Source organism: Apium graveolens, chromosome 10, assembly GCF_009905375.1.
Source record: "Apium graveolens cultivar Ventura chromosome 10, ASM990537v1, whole genome shotgun sequence".
Classification (NCBI taxonomy): domain Eukaryota; kingdom Viridiplantae; phylum Streptophyta; class Magnoliopsida; order Apiales; family Apiaceae; genus Apium; species Apium graveolens.
Window position 1 is genome coordinate 196888819 of NC_133656.1, and position 21456 is coordinate 196910274.

Here is a 21456-nt window from a genome sequence, read left to right on the forward strand (position 1 = left end):
TGAGCAATATCCATCGAGAGACTAGAAATGAATGAGGTGGGAAGAGAAACTATTGTTGACTCTGTGTTGATTGAAGTTATTTGAGGCATAGATGTCACAATAGTATCTGAAAGAATTGGCAAGTGAGCCAACAAATCATCTAAAAGATGATGCTCACTTGCACTAGATTTTGGCTTCCCCAACAGAGTTAAAGAAAGGGAATCAGGAATTGAAGTGTTTATCATATCCACTTTCAGAGAGTTTGTTAGTGAGTATGGTGTTTCAGAGGCTTCTATTATAAGAGATTTTGGCTGTGACTCCACATTTATTGGAGCCACATCAATCTGAATTTGAGAAAGTGCAGGGACTGTGTCTTTAGCACCAGTTTGCACTGTGTGTGTGCCCTGTGCATCCCCAGTTGTTTTGGATTTCTTCTTTCTTGTGTAAGTTTGGGGTGAGCTTGTGTCCCTAACCCTTTTGGCCTGTGCTCTTGGCTGAGAGCTTTGTTCAATAGCCACATCCTTTTGGGAGGATGCAACTAGAAGTGAGCTTTTGTCCTTTTTAAGCACTGCAGTTTGTTGGGAAACTTCAGTGTGGCTAGGCTGGGATTCACTCAACTCTCCAACCTTATCCTTGGGATTTCTTTGATGTTCACCCCTTCCCTCACCTAACTGACCCTCCTTCACACTCCCCTCTTTGGCTTTGGTAGATTTTTCAACTGGTACCTTTTGAGAGATACCAGAGGGGGTTTTCTTTGACTTGGATTTAGAAATTGTAGTTGATTTGGCAGCTTTGGTAGGCAACTGTTTGGTCATTGTCACAGTTGCCATAGCTACTCCTGAACTCAAAAAAATTGAGGAGATTGGAATAGTTGAGGGTATGGATGAACTTACCTCACTTACTTGAGGTGTCTGCATTACAGGAAAGTAGAACATTGGCACATCCCTATGATGGTTGGCTCTGTTCAAATCTGTAATGATTCTTCTCTCTTGAACCCAACAAGCTAATTTGTTGTTTGGGTTCTCAAGTACAATCTCTTGACAAAGATGGTTAGCCAATATCATGAAAAATCTAGCATAATATATATTCTTTCCCCTTTTGGCTAACTCACCTAGTTTAAAACCTAACTCATACAAGACAAGGTCATTGAAATTGTAAAATTTATCTGTAACTAGCATGTATAGCATGTTAAGCATGGAAATGTTCATAGAATCAAAATTACTGACTTTTCCAGAGAAAACTTTAGTCACAACATCACACATGAAACTCCATTTCTTCCTAAGACCTAATCTTCTAATCTCACTTAGCTTATTAGTAGGAAGTGCATAATGCATGGAATTAAGCATGTTGATAATATCAGTGTCAGTGTGTGGTGAAGTCACATTATCATCAGGAATTTTGAAGCATGCTTTTATCACATCACTAATGATACATAACTCATTACCTTTTATAGTTAGAGTGATGGTTTTGTCAGTAGAGTTGTAGTTTGCAGTGGTCCACATCTCTTCAACAACTTCACAGTAAACTGTGGGTGATTCAAGCATGGCATAACTTAACTTGTAGTTCTTCACGAAGTCCATCATCTTGTGATAGTCTTCTGATTGCTGAATACCCTTATTGACCAAAGCAGTGAAGTTGTTCCTCTCATAAATGAACCCAGTATGAGACATGATCTTTACTATAGGTGCCATTGTTAGAGAATGAAAGCTTGAAGAGAAAGATGATATTTGCTTGAGAGAGAATAAAATAAAAGCAGTTGAATTTGAGAATGATAAAAGAAAATAATTGGAATGAAATAAGCTTTTATACTCCCTCAAAAACAACGGATGAAAATAATAAAGAAAAGTAAATTACCTAATAGAAATTGCCTAAATTAGCCGTTTAAAAATAAACTGTAAAAATTCTACCCATTATCCGTCGTGTAATGCTTACAAACTGTAAGTATACTCGATGGATAATGTTCAGGGAATTAACGGTTAAGATTTAGACACTTCGACGGATGAGGATGAACTGTTATCCGTTGAGTTTTAAAAGATTCCAGAAAAGTAATTGATTTTTTTTATTCGCACATAGTACATCGACGGATGACTCAACTCGATGGATAATGGTCATCCGTCGAGATGCAAATTTTGACTTAGCCAAAATTTCACTCATGACTAAAAATCAGTTAGATTTCTGGCTACATATCAACTTGCAAGATAACTCAGATAGATTCAAGAGTAATTAAGCATACCTAACTCACTTACCAACCTAGAAAAGGTGGATTCATCCAGTGGCTTGGTAAAAATATCTGCAAGTTGCTTCTCACTTGGAACAAAATGTAACTCTACAGTACCATTCATTACATGTTCCCTTATGAAATGGTACTTGATGTCTATGTGCTTTGTCCTTGAATGTCGTACTGGATTTTCAGTGATGGCAATTGCACTTGTGTTATCACAGAAAATAGGAATCCTCTCAACTTGCAAACCATAGTCTAGCAATTGATTTTTCATCCATAAAATCTGTGCACAGCAACTGCCAGCAGCATTATATTTAGCTTCAGCTGTAGAAGTAGAAACTGAATTTTGCTTTTTACTGAACCAGGACACAAGCTTATTTCCTAGAAATTGACAAGTTCCTGTTGTGCTTTTTCTGTCAATACTGCAACCTGCATAATCTGCATCTGAATAACCAGTTAGATCAAAACCAGAATCTCTAGGATACCAAATGCCAAGTTTTGGTGTTCCCTTGAGATATCTGAAAATTCTCTTAATAGCTATCAAGTGAGACTCTCTAGGATCAGCCTGAAATCTAGCACATAAACATGTTGCAAACATTATATCTGGCCTACTAGCTGTTAAGTACAGAAGTGAGCCAACCATGCCTCTATAGCTTGAAATATCCACAGACTTTTCAGTAGTGTTTAGTTCAAGCTTAGTTGCAGTGGCCATGTGAGTTTTTACAGATGTGCAATCCATTAGATCAAACTTCTTTAAAAGATCAAAAATATATTTAGTTTGACTAATGAATATTCCATCACTAACTTGCTTAACTTGTAAACCAAGAAAGTAAGTTAGTTCTCCCATCATACTCATTTCATACTTACTTTGCATCAGTTTGGCAAACTTTTTACAAAGTTTCTCATCTGTAGAGCCAAAAATAATATCATCTACATAAATTTGAACAAGTATGCTAGAGCCATTAACATTTCTGAAAAATAAAGTTTTATCTACAGTACCTCTTGTGAAGTGATTTTCCAAAAGGAACTTTGATAAAGTGTCATACCAGGCTCTAGGTGCTTGCTTCAGTCCATAGAGTGCTTTCAGTAGATAATAGACATACTCTGAAAAATTTGGATCTTCAAAGCCAGGAGGTTGACTAACATACACTTCTTCCTCCAAATCTCCATTCAGAAAGGCACTTTTGACATCCATTTGATAGACCTTGAAATTGGCATGGGCTGCATAGGCCAAGAAGATTCTGATGGCTTCAAGTCTTGCAACATGAGTAAATGTTTCATCAAAATCTATTCCTTCTTGCTGGCAATAGCCTTTAGCAACCAATCTGGCTTTGTTCCTTACTACTATGCCATTTTCATCCATCTTGTTTCTGAATACCCATTTGGTGTCTATTGGATTCTTTCCTTTAGGCTTGGGTACTAGCTTCCATACTTTATTCCTTTCAAATTGGTTTAGCTCCTCCTGCATAGCTAAAATCCAATCAGGATCTAACAAGGCTTCTTCTACCTTCTTTGGTTCTTCCTTTGACAGAAAGCTGCTGTATAGACATTCTTCTTGAGTTGCTCTCCTGGTTTGAACTCTAGAAGAAACATCACCTATAATCAGTTCAAAGGGGTGATCTTTTATCCATTTCCTTGGTTGAGGTAGATTAGCTGTAGATGAAGAGACCTCAATGTTGTCTTGATGTGTAATTGAGTTTTGATTGCTAGAAACTCCCCTTGAGTTTGTGGATCTTTGATTTGAGAAAGGGGTACTTTCTATGGGTGATCTGCCTTGACTTCCTGCTTCTTTTGATAACCCGACGGATGGTGAATTATGAGTACCGACGGATGAGGCAGGTTGTCTACCGACGGATAACACAGATTGCCTTCCGACGGATGAAGCATTTTGTAACTCGACGGATGTTGAGTTTTATGCTTCATTTGTGGTAGATTTGTCTGCATTATCCTTAGACACTGTTTCTTGATCACTTTCATCATCACTTCCATCACTTACCATCTCAACATTGTCGAATTTGAGGCTCTCATGGTAATCACCATCTTTCAGTCCTTCAATCTTTTTATCATCAAACACAACATGTATAGATTCCACAACAATGTTGGTTCTTAGATTGTAGACTCTATATGCTTTACCAACAGCATATCCAACAAAAATTCCTTCATCTGCTTTAGCATCAAACTTCCCATTTTGATCAGTTTGATTTCTCAGAATATAGCATTTACAACCAATGACATGAAAAAAGTTTAGAGTTTGCTTCTTGTTCTTGAACAATTGATAAGGAGTCATGCATCTTGCTTGGTTAATCAGAGAGATGTTCTGAGTGTAGCATGCAGTGTTTACAGCTTTAGCCCAGAAATAAGTTGGTAATTTTGATTCTTCAAGCATTGTCCTTGCATCTTCAATAAGAGATCTGTTCTTTCTTTCCACTACTCCATTCTGTTGTGGAGTTCTTGCTGCTGAAAACTCATGCAAGATCCCATTTTCCTCACAAAATGCTCTCATGACATAGTTCGTGAACTCAGTTCCATTGTCACTCCTGATTCTTCTAACTTTGAAATTAGGATGATTGTTAACTTGCCTTATGTGATTGATGATGATTTCACTAGCCTCATCTTTAGACTTTAGGAAATATGTCCAAGAGAACTTTAAGAAATCATCTACAATTACTAGGAAAAATCTTTTCTTTGAAATTGACAATACATTGACTGGTCCAAACAAATCCATGTGAAGCAGTTGTAGAGGCTCTTCAATTGCTGAATCAAGTTTCTTTCTGAATGATGCTTTGATCAGCTTTCCTTTTTGGCAGGCATCACACAGTCCATCCTTTGTAAACTCCACTAGAGGAATGCCTCTTACTAGTTCTTTCTTTACCAGCTCATTCATGGTCTTGAAGTTTAAATGGGATAGCTTCTTGTGCCATAGCCAACTTTCATCTTGACTTGCTTTGCTGAGAAGACAAGTTACAGATTCTGCTTTGGTTGAGTTAAAGTCAGCTAGGTACATATTTCCCCTTCTCACACCAGTGAGAACCACTTTGTTATTTTAATTGTTAGTCACAACACAGGCTTCTTTGTTGAAGGTTACTGAGTTGCCTTTGTCACAAAGCTGGCTGATACTCAACAGATTGTGTTTGAGACCATCCGCTAAGGCAACCTCTTCAATGATGATATTATCCTTTGAAATCAAGCCATATCCCACAGTATAACCCTTGATGTCATCTCCAAAAGTAATACTTGGGCCAACTCTCTCCTTAAACTCTATGAGCAGGGTAGAATCACCAGTCATGTGTCTTGAACAGCCACTATCCAAGTACCAAAAATTCTTTCTGTTTCCCTACACACATCAAAATCAAATCAAGTTGATTTTGGTACCCAAGTTTCCTTGGGTCCTGCCTTGTTAGCTTTCTTCTTCTGTTTCTTAGGTTTTATCTCATTTGACTTAGGAATTTCAGATTCTTCCTTAGTCAATCGGGTTGTACCTTTGAAACCACTAAATGCAACAGAATTATCATGCATGTTATGGCTAACAGGAAACCGCATGCTTGGTGCAAATATGTTATTCCAGTAAGGCATGCTAAATGGCATTTGAGGCATATTGTATACAGCATAATATGGATTAGGTACAAATGGCATATTAGCAAACTGTGCATTCATATTCTGTGTAGGCATAACATTAAAAGGCATGGGAGGCATGGCATTTATGTTTAGAAATTGAGGCTGAACAGACATGAGAGTAGGCATGGCAGATTTGCAATTAACAGACAAATGATTTACACTACCACACTTGACACAGATTTTTCTAGGGGCATATTTATCAGGTGTGTAGTTATTGTGTTTGTTAATCCCTACTTTACCATTCCTATTATTTTTCTTTTTAGTCTCTTCTTTTACCTCTATCTTCTCAAGTCTGTCACTTAACTGTTTGACAGTCATGTGACCAACATTAGCCTTTTTCCCTTTCTTAGCTTGACTTGACTCTCCTGAAATAAAGTTCTTGGAAACAGACCCATACTTTTCATTTAGCTTGATTAATTTGGCTTTGCTAATGGGTTTGCTTACAGCCGACGGATGAGGATTTTTATCATTCGACGGATAACACTTTTTGTTATCTGATGGATAGTCCTCATCATCCGTCGAGTCTACATCTGTCAGCAACCCATCTACCAAAATAGGTTCTAATTTCTCCTTATTCTTTTTCCAAGCTTCATCACAAAAAGACTCAATTCCTTGAACCTTGGTGATTTGAGCATGAACATCTCTGGATATTTTCCATGCTTTAATCACCTCTTGTTCACGATCGAGCTGCTTCTTCGAAATTTCTTCCTTTTTTAAGGACTCAGTTAATTCCTCCTTGGCAATCTTACACTCAATTTTTAATTTCTCAAACTCAACATATTGAGACTCAAGCACATTATTCCTCTCACTTAAAAACAAGTTGTTTTCTTTGATTTTAGCATTTTCTTTAGTGAGAGACTTAAGTGTAACACGCAAATGATACAATTCTGTAGACATGTCATTTAATGCATCATTACACTCAACTTTAGATAAATGTGCGAGGTTTGTAGTGATTACCTGATTGCTTGAGGAACTTGTCTCTGTTTCATCAGACTTGGCCATAAGGGCTAGATTGACATAGCTGACATTTTTATCTTCATCCAAACCATCAGCTGCCCAGTCATTCTCTTGTGTAATAAAAGCCCTTTCTTTTTGTTTGAGTAGATCAAAGTATTTTTGCTTGTAATCTACAGACTCAAACCTTTTCTTACTGGAATCTGACTTTCTACACTCATTTGCAAAATGCCCTGCCAAGCCACATTTGAAATATTTGAATTTTGACTTATCCACCATGTTTCTATTTGGCTTGGCTGCTCCAAAGTTCTTTTTGAACTTGAGCTTGGCAAATCTTCTTGAAAGGAATGCTAGGTGCTCATCAATGTCCTCCATGTCATCTTGGCTCAATGAATCTTCACTTTCTGCAGCTAGCCCCTTACCCTTGCTTTCACAGACCCTTGAAGTTGATTCCACAACTTCCATCTTCACTTCTTTCTCCTTTTCCAGATCAGCAACTAGTGCAATGGATCCTCCTTTCTTCTTTCCTCTCTCCATTCTTTCATCCTGCTCTACCTCAAGCTCATAGGTTTTCAGAATGCCATACAGTCTCTCTAAAGTAAACTCCTTATAATCTTGTAAGTTTCTCAATGAGACTGTCATTGGTTTCCATTCTTTTGGAAGAGATCTGAGAAATTTAAGATTGGAGTCTTTAGTCTGATAGACTCTTCCATGCAACTTAAGAGCATTTAGTAGTTTTTGGAATTTACTAAAAATGTCAGTGAGTGACTCACTTTCTTCATTGTGAAAATGCTCATATTGCTGAATCAAGAGCTGTATTTTATTTTCTCTAACTTGCTCAGTGCCATCACAAATTATCTGTATTGTGTCCCAAACTTCCTTGGCAGTTTTGCAGTTGATGATGTTATCAAACATGTCTGCATCAACACCATTGAACAGAATGTTCATGGCCTTTTTATCTTTCCTGACTTGTTCAATGTCAGGATCAGACCATTCATGCCTTGGCTTTAGAACATATGGCTCGTTTCCTGTAGCAGCTCTCATTGGAACATGAGGGCCTCTTTCTATGCAGTCCACATAGGCCTCATCTTGAGAAAGCATATGAAGATGCATCTTTACCTTCCAATGATGGTAATTATCTTTATCAAGAAAATGAATCTTGACTCCAACATCTTTCTTGTTCATCTTGCTGAATTATTTGGATCTTTAAACTCTTTGTAGATTAAGAGTTTGCTCTGATACCAATTGTTAGTCCCTTAACAATATAGCAAGAATTACAGAAGGGGGGTTGAATGGTATTCTTGAACCTTTTTCTTGAAATAAAAATGTTCAACTCGGTTATAGATATATTTGTTTTGATTAGCACAATGCGAAATGTAAACTTAAATGAATCAAAACATAAGTAATCAAAAACAAGAGTCTTTAAAAACTTTCTGGTGGATTTAAACAATTCCACCAGAGATATATATAATATATCGAGAGGACTCTGTGTGCAGAAATGCTCACAGCTGCTTACAAATGGAACTGCTGAGAATACAGGAAATGCTAAACATTATGCTTACAAAGATTTCTCTGTTTTTGTGTTTCTCAGTTATCTCGGTTGTTATTTTCTATTTACTACTCTCTTGGTTTATATAATACCAAGATAAGTCAAAAAGACTGAACAAATATAAAATCTAACAGTCTTAATCTTTGCTGCTTTTCGTCCTCTATTACCCAGTTAATGGGCTTCCACAATGTGTTTGTATACAACTCGACGGGTGTGTCAGCTTTTACTGTTCAACTGATGTTTGAATTCTTGATATGATCATCTGTCGACTTTCAGATCATCCGTTGATGACTTAATTGATCATCCGTTGACTGCTATGTTAAACATCCGTTGATAGTCATTTGATCATCCGTCGAAGGCTTTGTTAATCACCCGTCGGTAGCTATTTTGGCACTTGACTTCATTTCACTTATACAGAATTACAAGACATTACTTATGTACAATTAATCAACCTATTCTACATATCTAGTTAAAGTCAACATGACTTATATGCTACTACAGATTCTATACAAAGGTTCATACATCACTGTGCTACAAACTTATTATTACATAAGCTACTCACTCGATGGATAATAAATTAATCATCCGTCGAGACTATAATGAGTTATCCGTCGGGACTATAATTCTTATCCGTCGAGTGCTATATTATTTCACTAAGTAAAATCTATTTAGATATTTTGTTTAAGTGATCATCAAGTACATAACATATTCACAACAATGTCACAAGCTACAGAGGTATGATTGGCTCGTTACTCTATCTTACTGCAAGTAGACCAGATATTATGTATGCTACATGCTTATGTGCAAGGTTCCAAGTGGATCCTAGAGATATTCATCTTCTTGCTCTTAAACGAATCTTGAGATATCTTAAGGGAACACCAAATCTAGGTATTTGGTACCTTAAAGAATCTGGTTTTAACCTTGTTGAATATACAGATTCAGATTACGCAGGAAGTGTTGTTGATAGGAAAAGCACCTCAGGGAGTTGTCAATTCCTAGGTAGCAGACTAGTCTCATGGTACAGCAAGAAACAACAAACAGTTTCCAATTCAACGGCCGAGGCTGAATATATTGCTGCTGGAAGCTGCTGTGCTCAGATCTTGTGGATTAGGAATCAGCTACGGGACTATGGCTCTGTATTGAACAAAATACCTATTCTATGTGACAATACAAGTGTAATAGCCATCACCAACAACCCTGTGCAGCATACAAGGACCAAGCACATGGACATCAAGTATCATTTTATTAGAGAGACGTCATGAATGGTACTGTTGAACTATTTTTTGTTCCAACAGAAGAACAAATAGCAGATATTTTCACTAAACCTCTTGACGAATCCACATTTACCAGATTAGTTGGTAAATTGGGTATGTTGAATAGCTTTAGTGATTAAACTTGTTAATATCTAAAATCTGTTCTTGAATGAATTTACAAATGAATTTTTCATAAATGAAAAATTCATTTGCAAATTTATTTTATCATATTTTCCATAATTCTTGCTTATTTCTATGTAAGTTTTATTATCTTATCTTATTTATTTATTCTACTTGTTAATTTTAATATCTCAGAATATTTAATTTTCTCTAAAAATATTTTTCTATGAATTTTATTTGCTAAAATTCAACAGAAATCTACTTTTGGAATAAAATATAATTACTTCTGAAATATTGTTTTTTTTGTATATAAATTCTGTAACTGTGTATATACAAATCCTGTTTATAGTTATTTCATTACTGCAATGACAATCGGCAAGACAATTGTAATTGTCTTGCTGAAAGTCATTTCAGTATATATATGTGTGTTTAATTTTGTTTTTCAGTTTAATTTTATACTGACAAGACAATCGGTATGACTATCAATAGTCTTGCCAGTAATAAAATTTATATCAGATTTATTTGTTTTTATTTTTTTTATATACTAGAATGACAATCGGTATGACTATCGATTGTCTTTCTAGTTTACTCTGTTTTAATTCATCTATTTTATACTAGTATGACAATCAGTATGACTATCAGATTGTCATACCAGTTATATTTTTAGTATTTATTTGTTATTTCCATTAGCCTGGTATGACAATCGGGAAGACAATCGGTATGACTTTCCTCGATTGTCATACCAGTTGTCCTACTTAAGTTTTTTTTGTTTCTTTTGTTTCTTTTATTTGTAATCGATTCACTTGTTTTTTTTTTCAAATTCCAGCAGTCTTGTTTCTCTCTCTCTCTCTCTCTCTCTCTCTCTCTTCGATCAAACACAAACCGCCATTGTTGTCTTCTTGCTCGAGTTTTTACTCAGCACACTTTACTGATATATATATATACATATTCGTGTGCATACATACAGTAAGGAAGTGCTGTCGATTTTTTATTAAAACTATTTTCACTTCATTTTTTTTGTTCCCTTCAAAATCAATTTGTGTTTGTTTGTTTTTTGGGTATTTTTAGTTAATTTTGTTTTGTGTCGTGCGTTTTTCAGATCTTTTATTGTGAGTTAAGAACATTAATGAGATACATTACTTTCTAAATTTTTCGGATATAATTGATTTATTTCGAATTATTATTATTTTTAATTAATTCGAATTTTCTTAATATTACTCTTAAAATTCTGAAAGTGTGTGTTTTATTATATTTTTTAATGGCTCTCAATTTCCAAATTGTCTCGCATAATCTTGTTGGTTATTTTAATCCAGAAAAGTGTGATGTGGAAAAATTTAAGCCGTGGATTAGATTTTTAAATGACCATTCGATTTTTAGCTTCTCCACTCGCAGATTTATCTGGAGAAAGTGGAGGGCAACTCGGTCAATCTATCCCTGAAGCAATTCAGACATCTATTTCACATGAAAAGATAGGTTTGACTGAGGATCAGGACTCGCGAATTCCCATTGCACCACCACTGACCTCTCTTGAAGAGGCTCCGGTGAGGTAGCCTGTCATACCAGTTGTCCTACTTAAGTTTTTTTTGTTTTTTTTGTTTCTTTTATTTGTAATCGATTCACTTGTTTTTTTTTCAAATTCTAGCAGTCTTGTTTCTCTCTCTCTCTCTCTCTCTATTCGATCAAACACAAACCGCCATTGTTGTCTTCTTGCTCGAGTTTTTACTCAGCACACTTTACTGATATATATATATATACATATTCGTGTGTATACATACAGTAAGGAAGTGCTGTCGATTTTTTGTTAAAGCTATTTTCACTTCATTTTTTTTGTTTTTGTTTGTTTTTTGGGTATTTTTAGTTAATTTTGTTTTGTGTCTTGTGCGTTTTTCAGATCTTTTATTATGAGTTAATAACATTAACGAGATACATTACTTTCTAAATTTTTCGGATATAATTGATTTAATTCGAATTATTAATTTTTTTTAATTAATTCGAATTTTCTTAATATTACTCTTAAAATTCTGAAAGTGTGTGTTTTATTATATTTTTTAATGGCTCTCAATTTCCAAATTGTCTCGCATAATCTTGTTGGTTATTTTAATCCAGAAAAGTGTGATGTGGAAAAATTTAAGCCGTGGATTAGATTTTTAAATGACCATTCGATTGTTAGCTCTGCTATTAAATCAAATGTGTTATTAAATGTCGATCTGCTCAGACTGATTTGCACAACCTCTTCTGTGGCCGATGATTTTAAATCTTTTTCATTCACCGTGGCAAACACACAGTATGTAGTTGATGAAACAGTCGTCAATCGAGCGTTAAATTTTCCAATGGACAATTTCTGTAATTTACCCTCTAAAAATGATATTTCAAACTTTTTCCATGCTATTCACTATCAGGGGGTGGTTAATTTAACCAAGTTGTCTAAATCCAATTTGGTTTCTGAATGGGATATTTTGTTCGATACACTTTCCAAAGTGTTTGCCAATTGCACTAAATCCAACTTTCACAACATCACTTCCACTCTGCAGTATATTGGTCTTGCGGTTGTTTTCAATCAAAGGATCAATTTTGGCAAACTACTTTTACCCATTCTTCTGAGACGTCTCACTACTGCTTTACGTGATCATTCTACAAATCGTAGGGTTTCCTGCTACTACGCTCGTTTTCTTATGCTTATAGCAGAACATCTTCTCACACCTGAGCATAAGGCTCTTTTTGCTAACTCTTCAGTAACTGAACCCCCTCCAGTAAGCAAAAAGATTTACATACGCCAAGATACAACATTCAAATTCATGCAAGTTCCAGTACTTGTATCTGCTTTCATAGCCACTTACATTCCTTTACCAATTTTCAATCTTCCCGATCATGAACAACAAGCTCAACCTCTAGTGGTTCAAGCCACCCAGGCTCAAACATCAGATGCTCTTCCATTGCAGGTAATAATTTCTCACTCACAAACTATTCCTACTTCTGTTGAAAGACTCACAGTGGTTGATAGGGCTGACCATGAAGTTGTAGAACTGCAGCTTCAATCCCAGGTCATAGAGCCAAACACAGAGTCACAACCTATCTTAACCTCTCCCCCACTGTCTAAAATGTTACCTAGAAGGTTAGTAGAAAGTAGTATGTTGTTGGAGGTGAATGAACCCTCAGCTCTGCCTCCTCCCAAGAAAAGAAGAACATTTACTGAGGCATCTGAAAGCCCATCCTTGTCCTCCCAACAGGACATTGACTTTGATATGGCCAGTGAACAGTTACTAGAGACATTCTATCAACAGGATGAATCTATTGAAATTCGCCATAGGGCCATGGAATCCTGTACCGAGTCAAGCACACTTTCATTACTCACAATGGAAGCATACAGACCAATAGATGATACTCAGGACACAGAGCGAGGAGTGCACATTGAGTCGGTTACAGTGCCTGCCATAATTACGGCAGAAGAGCAGTCACATGCTTCTGAGGGAAAATCTGACTCTCAGCCACCTTTAATAGAGTCATTTTCTCCCCTTCCAGATCCAACACCTCTGGCTCCCTCACGGGATTCTCCACTCGCAGATTTATCTGGAGAAAGTGGAGGGAAACTCGGTCAATCTATCCCTGAAGCAATTCAGACATCTATTTCACATGAAAAGATAGGTTTGACTGAGGATCAGGACTCGCGAATTCCCATTACACCACCACTGACCTCTCTTGAAGAGGCTAGGGTGATTTTAATTGCAGGTACAGAAGATCAACAACAGGAAGACTCCTCACGAGCAATAATATTGAGAGATACACAAGCACGTGAGTTGAGTGAACCAAACAGGAGAGATATTCAGGTGAGCGCACACACAGACACAAACACTGAAAATCTGTTAGCTCAAATTGCTGATCTGAAAGAACAACTTGCAAAAAGTCAGGCTGAGGCTCAATCATTCAAAGCACAAGTGGTTGAACGGTCTTCTTCTTTCACCTCTGTCAATAATCAGCTGGCTCTCATCAGGACTGAGATATCAGATTTGAAGACCTTTGTTGTACCAAAGCTTAACTCAATCCAGGCATCTCCAACTTTATCAGCTGAAGACATTTCAAACTTCTGCTCTCTCCATTCAAGAATGACTTCTCTTGAAGACTTGGTTGAAATGAATCATTCACTGGACTCCTCCAGATTTCTGAAGATAGAGACGGGCATAGAACATCTCAATGAAGGGATGAAGCACTTGTATTTCATGATCAAAAATTCTCACTGCCCTAATGAAGAACAAAGGACTTTCTTTGAAGGGCCGTCTGGTGGAGGCTCAGGCTCTGGAGGTGATGGAGGGTCTAGAGGAAAGTCTGTAGAGGATTCCTCAACTAAGAGGGAGAAGAAAGGGAGAAGTGGAAAAGGAAAAGAAAAAGATTCTTCTGCTGGAGATACATGGAAGCTGATGATGTCTACTATAGTGGAGAACATGATGACTTTGTTATTTTTGACATTCCCACTGAACCAGTCTTGGAAGATAAAGATGGTTTCTTTGAAGCTGAGGAGGAAAGTGATTTTGGAGAATGGGAAGAGGAAGCTCAAGTGGATCCTATTTTTGAGTAAGAGTTTCAGCAGCAGCAGTCAGAGTTGAAAAGAAAAGAAGCTGAACTCAAAAAGGTATCCTAGATCATTGACATGAGGAAAAACATTGAACGAACAGAAACTCTTGAAAAGCAACGTCTTCATGACATTAAAGCTAAAAAAAGGAGAAAAGATGTCAAACTGAAGATTGGTGAAAAATGGGATGAAGCTAGGAGAGTACTTGATATGCCTCAGTTGAGCACAAACAATGATAGGCAGTTTCTACATCTTCTTGACAAGCTAGAGATCTCTAATCCAAACAATGACGTGTACATGAATGCTATCAAGACTGAAGTCTCAAGGATCACAGCTGCCTTTGATAGATCTCTAAATGAAATGAGCATATTTGTATATTGTTAGAGCGAAGGATCTTTCAAGGTATCACTTCATCTGTTTGAGAATCGTTCTTTATCAGAGATTTGGGTTCTTCTCAACAAAGTCAAAAGAAGCTCAGAATTGAATGAAGTTCTTCGAGAAAGGCTCAAAGAGTTTGCCAGCAGGGCTAGTCCTCAAATGGTCAACAATCCTCATCAGTTAAGATTCTTTAAGTCTGACTGTCTTCAAATCTGCCAGCTCGATTCACAATCTCTTAAAGACTACTCTGCTAAGCATCTTGTCTGGATGGAACATCACTTAAGAACTGCTGGATATTCATCCATGTTGAAAACTCAAGCAGCTGATCTGATTCAAGCTTATTGTGAAAAGAATATTAAAAGGTACAATCAGTTCAAGAATAAGCTAAAGTCAGTTAGAGTTCAACCAGTCAGACCAGCCAGCTTCACTTCTGAAAAGGATCGTGTCTTTGACAAGGAATTGCTTCAAGATTTGGAAGAAGGTGAATTCGGAAGGGAAGATAACTGAATTCAATTAGCTCAAAACTTAATGTAATATGATTAGTGCTTTATGAATCAAGATAGACTAATGTAGTTATATGTTCAGTCTAGAGGAACATCTATCTTGTATTCACTTGTAAATTTCTTTTGGAATCTGGAAAATGTTAAATATAATCCAGAACTTTTCTACTATTTACTTTGCATTACTGTTTATATCTTTTTCTTATTTATTAGTTGAGTTATCCTCTAGGTATTTGTTATTATTGTCTAACAAACAAATAGGGGGAGATTGAAAGGCATATGTCATAGCCTATTTGTTTATTCGAGGATTTAACTCAACTCAAATAAGGATGTAACAAGTAAATAGTGGTTCTATCGTCAGAGAGATCTCTCAAAGTAACATATGTCAAAGGATTAAGTAACATTGTTCATCTACAGACTTGAGGACTTAATTCACTGGAAGAAGCTCAAGAAATTGATCAAGCCTCAGTGATATAAATCAAGATTGTGGAGTTAATCAAGTGACAGAGATCTCGTCAGGGTATCAACTAATTATAGGGATTTAATCTGAAGAAAATCAAGACATAAAGAAACATCACAGATGTTAGTCATTCATGAACCAGACAGTACATCGAGTGTCAACATTGAAGTGGTGAAATGGATTCATAAGTTTCAGTGATTTTCAGCAGATTATCAGAATAGTGGTTTCTGTTCAAGATTAGTATTAATTCTCTATTAATTAATTAAGTCATATAATTTAATTAAGAAAATAAATTAAATCTGCAAAGATTAATTTATTGATTAATTGAATTAATTGGTTAATTAATTCTGAATTAATATTATGCATTTTTCAGAAATGATTTTGAATTAATATTTAAAATTAAATCAGCAAGACAAATATTTGAACTGGTATGACAATTGGATTGTCATACCGAAAGTCTTTCCAAGCCTTTTAGATAGTCCTACCGAAAGTTCTACCAGTTCAATCGATTGTCCTACCGAAAGTTCTACCAGTTCAAAGGATTGTCTTGCTAAGCTAAAAGGATTGTCTTGCAGTTAAATCAAGGATTGATTTAATATAAAAGAACTGAAGCTGATTTTCAACAGAAGACAGAGCATTGAATATCAAATATACAGAAGAACACAGAACCAAGAAAACAGTAGAGTACTTATTGAAATTTCTCAGATCATTAATTACTAGTATTCATTGTTAAATCTAAACCACTAGAAATCCTTTTCTTGTTCTTGTGTAAGTATCTAGCGGATCAAAATCCCTAGAACTTAATCTCAAATTGCTTTTAGCATTTGATCCTTTTTATTTCAAAAATAGAAAAAGTTCATGTCGAATTTATTCTAGATTTTTATTTGAGATTAATCCCTTGTAAACGATACCGTTGTTGTAACACCTTTCAAGTTTAATAATAGTTTTATTTAACTTGAATTTTGTTTCACTTTTTTATTTCGCATTTTATTCGATTAAACGGTATTGTTTGTATTCAACCCCCCTTCTACAAACATATTGAGACCTAACAACAAGCATCAATTTAAGTTTGGGGGTGTGATACGTGGCATTTTATACCACTTAGAACGTTTTATAATGGCTTGAATTGATGTCTTGAAATCAAGTATTTTGTGTATTTGATGCATTTTTCTAGTGTTTGTGCATTTTAGGGTATTAATTGCATTTCTAGAGAGATTTCATCAAGAATAAGCCTTGGCATGTGTTTGGCATTGCAAGTGGGAAGATAAGAGCATAATGCTGAAAAAATCGGGAGCAAAAACAGAGCATTTTCCAGAAGGGGCCCGCTCAGGAATGCTGAGCGGCCGCTCAGGGACGGAATTTTAAATTAATTATTTTAGACTCCTGGTTCTGTTTAACTTCCAACTTCTGAGTTAGCTGGGTTTTATGGGACTCCTATATAAGTAGTTTTCAGAGACGTTTCACAAAGGTTGGATTGTAGTATTAATCAAGGAGCGAGGAGATAAGGAAGAAGACCGTTTTAGCACACCGCAACGAAGAGGAAGCATATTTTCTTGTGATTCTTTATTTCGTTATAACGTTGGATGCTAGTTTTCTTTACTTTGAACCTATTTACTCTTGTGACGTACTCTGGTTTAATATAAGTAGTTTTAGTTATTATTCTCGTGTGTTATTATCATGTTTTCATATGAACCCATGATGATGATGAGTTCTATCATGGGCTAATCATGATCATGGGGTCGTAATGGATTTACTATGGAATTCTTTAGTTAGTTGTTTAATACCTTAGTGTGTGATGATTGTATGATATCTAGTATTGGTTGTGCTTATTCGTCTTATGTGCGTCGCGAACATATAAGATAGGGTGTTAATCTCTTGTGAAGCGACGGTGGATCTTGAGATTTAGAACTTGTCATGCTAGCATAGGTTCATGTATGTGTATGCATGATTAGTGGGTAACTCTAACCGTTTTACTTGCCCTGTGTAATCAAAAGGAATAACTTGTGCTTAAATCGTTATGTTGTCAAATTCTGTAGACATATAGGGTCTCAACATAATTGATGCCTATTCAACTTCTATCGTAATAGTGGATGCTTGGTAGAATGGTATTAGTACAATGAAAGTTGGTTTTTATCAGTTTCGTGTTGTTCGATTAATATCATCACTGTTGCATGCTAAGGTTAATAACAATGACTATTGAAGGAAGTAGTAATGAAGTTGTGATCTCATGTGTGTTTTAATATTGTTAATTCAAGTGTCAATTAAGTGCTTAATTCTCGTAGTTAATTGTAGTTAATAATTAGTTAATCAATTCTAAGTGTTATTGTATTAACATTGAGAAGTAATTATACATTGGTAAGTGAGTGTTAATTGAACATAATTAGTCTGAGTCTCTGTGGGAACGAACTAGAAAGTATTCTATATTACTTGTGAACGCGTATACTTGCGTGTATTATTAGCGCATGTTTTCGCCCTAACAAGCCACCTATCAAAGGTTGGTAAATAAATTTTTTAAGGATCTTATTGGCAAGACCATGGAAGTTTATGTTGATGACATGTTAGTCAAGAGTCTAGTGAAGACTGACCATATAACCCATTTGAGGGAAGCTTTTGAGGTCCTGAGGTACCACAAGATGATGTTAAATCCTAGAAAGTGTGCTTTCAGAGTAGGATCTGAAAAGTTTTTGGGATTGATGGTCTCCAAGAGAGGAATCGAGACCAATCCCGATAAAATAAAGGCAATCCTGGACATGGAGGCCCCAAAACCTATCAAAGATGTTCAAAAGCTCACTGGAAGGGTTGCTGTATTGGGACGATTCATCTCAAAGTCTGGAGACAAGTGCTTGTCGTTCTTCAAGTCTTTAAAGAAGGTTAAGGATTTTGTATGGAGTGAGGAAAGCCAGAAGGCATTCGAGGAATTAAAAAAATATATGGCTCGTGCCCCGTTGTTGGCCAAGCCAGCTTTGAATGAAGTTTTATACTTATACTTGGCCATTTCAGAGAGCGCCTTGAGCGCTATATTAGTTAAGGAGGAACTGAAAATCCAGAAACCTGTGTACTATGTCAGTAAAATTCTGCATGGAGCTGAGTTGAATTATTCAACTATTGAGAAGTTTGCTTTAGCCTTGGTAATGGCTTCAATAAAGTTACGTCCTTACTTTCAGGCTCATCAAATTGAGGTGCTAACAAATCAGCCCCTGAGAAATATCATTCATAGTCCCAAGGCTAGTGGGAGGTTGATCAAGTGGGCAATAGAGCTGGGAGAATTCGATATCAAGCATAAGCCACGAACGGAAATAAAAGCCCAGGCATTGGCTGACTTCGTGGTGGAATGTACCATATCCAACCAAGAAGTCGGGGGCAGGAGGGTACCATACCTCAACACAAGGAAGTTGATAACGGGGACAATGAACAGGATGATAAAGAGAAAGAATATTGGGTTCTCTATTTTGATAGAGCATCAAAAACAAATTCAAGTGGAGCAAGTTTGGTTTTACAAAGCCCTGATGGGTTCTTGACTAAGCATGCCATGAAGTTAGACTTTCCGACCACAAACAATGAGGTAGAATATGAAGCTCTGATAGATGGCCTCGGCCTAGCAGGGACACTGAGAGTCAAGAACTTGAAGGTCTGTGGAGACTCAAAGTTGGTCATATCCCAAGTGAAGGGGGAGTTTGAGGCAAGGGCTGACACGATGGCTAAGTATGTCCGCCTAGTAAGGGCTGTGATGACTCAGTTCGATGAATGCCATGTTGAACACATCCCAAGGGAGGAAAATGCTAAGGCAGATGCATTATCTAAGTTTGCTTCATAAGAGATAGAGGAAAGTTCAGGAAGTGTATACTTCCGCGTTTTGAAAATGCGGAGCATTGACATTAAGCTTGTAGCCCCCATAGGGCTGTAAACATCACGGATAGATCCTATTAAGGCCCATATTCAAAATGGTTGGCTGCCAAATGATGTGACTGAAACACGAAAGTTGGCTGTTCGAGCACTGAGATATTCCTTGATCAATGGGATTTTGTACAAAAGATCTTATGTGGTTCCTTACTTAAGATGTCTCAGGCCCGATGAGGCACGCTTGGCTCTTGAAGAGGTACACGAAGGCATCTGTGGGTAACACCTGGAGGGCAGGGCATTGGCTCATAAAATAACCCGTTTAGGCTTTTATTGGCCAGAGATGATGGCAGATGCCAAAGAACCTGTGAAGAAGTGTGATCATTGTCAGAAGCATGCACCGGTTGTTCGACAACCACCCGAGATGTTGACTTCCATCAACTCTCCCATCCCCTTTGCTAAGTGGGGAATGGATATTATCGGGCCTTTTACAATGGCCGCTGCTCAGAGGAAGTTCGTTGTGGTAGCCATAGACTACTTTACGAAGTGGATTGAGGCTAAAACACCGGCCAAGATAACCACCAAGTAAATTACCCAATTCTTCTGGGAGAATGTGATATGACGATATGGAATCCCACGAACCCTTGTCACGGATAATGGGAAACAATTTTGATAATGTAGAACTCGGAGACATTGTGATGATAAAAATATAGAACTTCGCTTCACCTCGGTTGCTCACCCACAAGCAAACTGGCAGTCAGAAGTTGCTAACAGAATCATCCTTGATGGACTTAAGAAAAGGGTTTTACGCTCAAGGAACACTTGGGAAGATGAGTTGTTGCCTATACTATGGGCATATCATACCACCTGTAAAGCGACTACTGAAGCTACCCCATTTATGCTGGCTTACGGAGCCGAGATCGTGGTGCCCCTTGAAATCACACATGGACCCCTAGGATCAAAGCTTATGAATCGGAAACCAATAAAGAAGGCATGAGGCTCGCTCTCGATCTCATTGACGAGGTCAAAGATGAGGCCAGCGCCCGTAATGCAGAGCATCAACGAAGAGCCTCCCTCTAGTATAATAGAAGGGTTAAAGAAATGTTCTTTTACCAAGGAGACTTGATCTTAAGAAAGATTGAAGCATCAGGATTTGAAGAGAAAGAAAAGCTAACCCCTAACTGAGAAAGGCCGTATAAGGTCTAGAAAACATTAGGATGAGGATCTTACAAGTTGGAAACCCTGAGCGGTGAAAAGTACCTCATACCCGGCATATTTCGAACCTGAAGGTTTATTATGTTTAGGACATGAAAGACATGTTCCTAGTACTTAGTAGTAAATGGAGGAATAAGGTCGACCAGTATACGAGCATTTAATGAATAAAAGTCCTGAAGAACCAAAGTGTCGAAAATAAAAGACGAATATGAAATCAAACTACAAATCCAGGAGATCCTGAATGATCATAAATCAAGTCATGATGAACAATTGGGTTACACACCGAAGATGTTCGAGTCCATGAATGACCGCAAATAGATAACCGTTGAATAAAAGCCACACACGGTAAACAAAGCCATGCAAGGCCTAAACACTGAAGGACAATCTATTGTCGAAAATCAGATGATTGGCCAATAGTGGCAACCTCAGAAACAACCCAAAGGCTAGGAAAGCCCCATTACCACATCCGGGTAAGAGCTACGAACAAAGCCAATGGACATGTTAACAGAGCTTACCTCGTCATCATGGGTGTCCATCATCTGAAAAAAGTCTTACGACTATTGATAAACGCTAAGAGAGCTCTAGAATCTCAATCCTGAAACTTTTTCTCAAGTTTCTTCATCAATGCCTCCAAGGTCGTGTGCTCACTCCTCCATTTTTCACTCTTAGTGAAAGAAGCTGTGAAGTAGGCTTTGGCCTAATAAGAAAAATATATTAGAAAACTAACTTTACGAAATGTATTTGGTCGACTAAAGTCTACACTACAGACTTCAGCCTACTAAAGAAGGCTGATCAGCCTCCAGAGAAGGCC

At 36.9% G+C, this 21456-nt stretch overlaps 1 protein-coding gene across 1 annotated transcript; it reads left to right on the top strand.

Moving 5' to 3' along the window:
* The first annotated feature begins 19776 nt into the window (after positions 1-19776).
* Positions 19777-20427, top strand: LOC141691558 (uncharacterized). The gene is made up of 2 exons (XM_074496288.1): positions 19777-20015; positions 20112-20427. Exons 1-2 carry the CDS (start codon positions 19777-19779, stop codon positions 20425-20427), a joined length of 555 nt encoding a protein of 184 aa, XP_074352389.1.
* The last annotated feature ends 1029 nt before the right edge of the window (positions 20428-21456 follow it).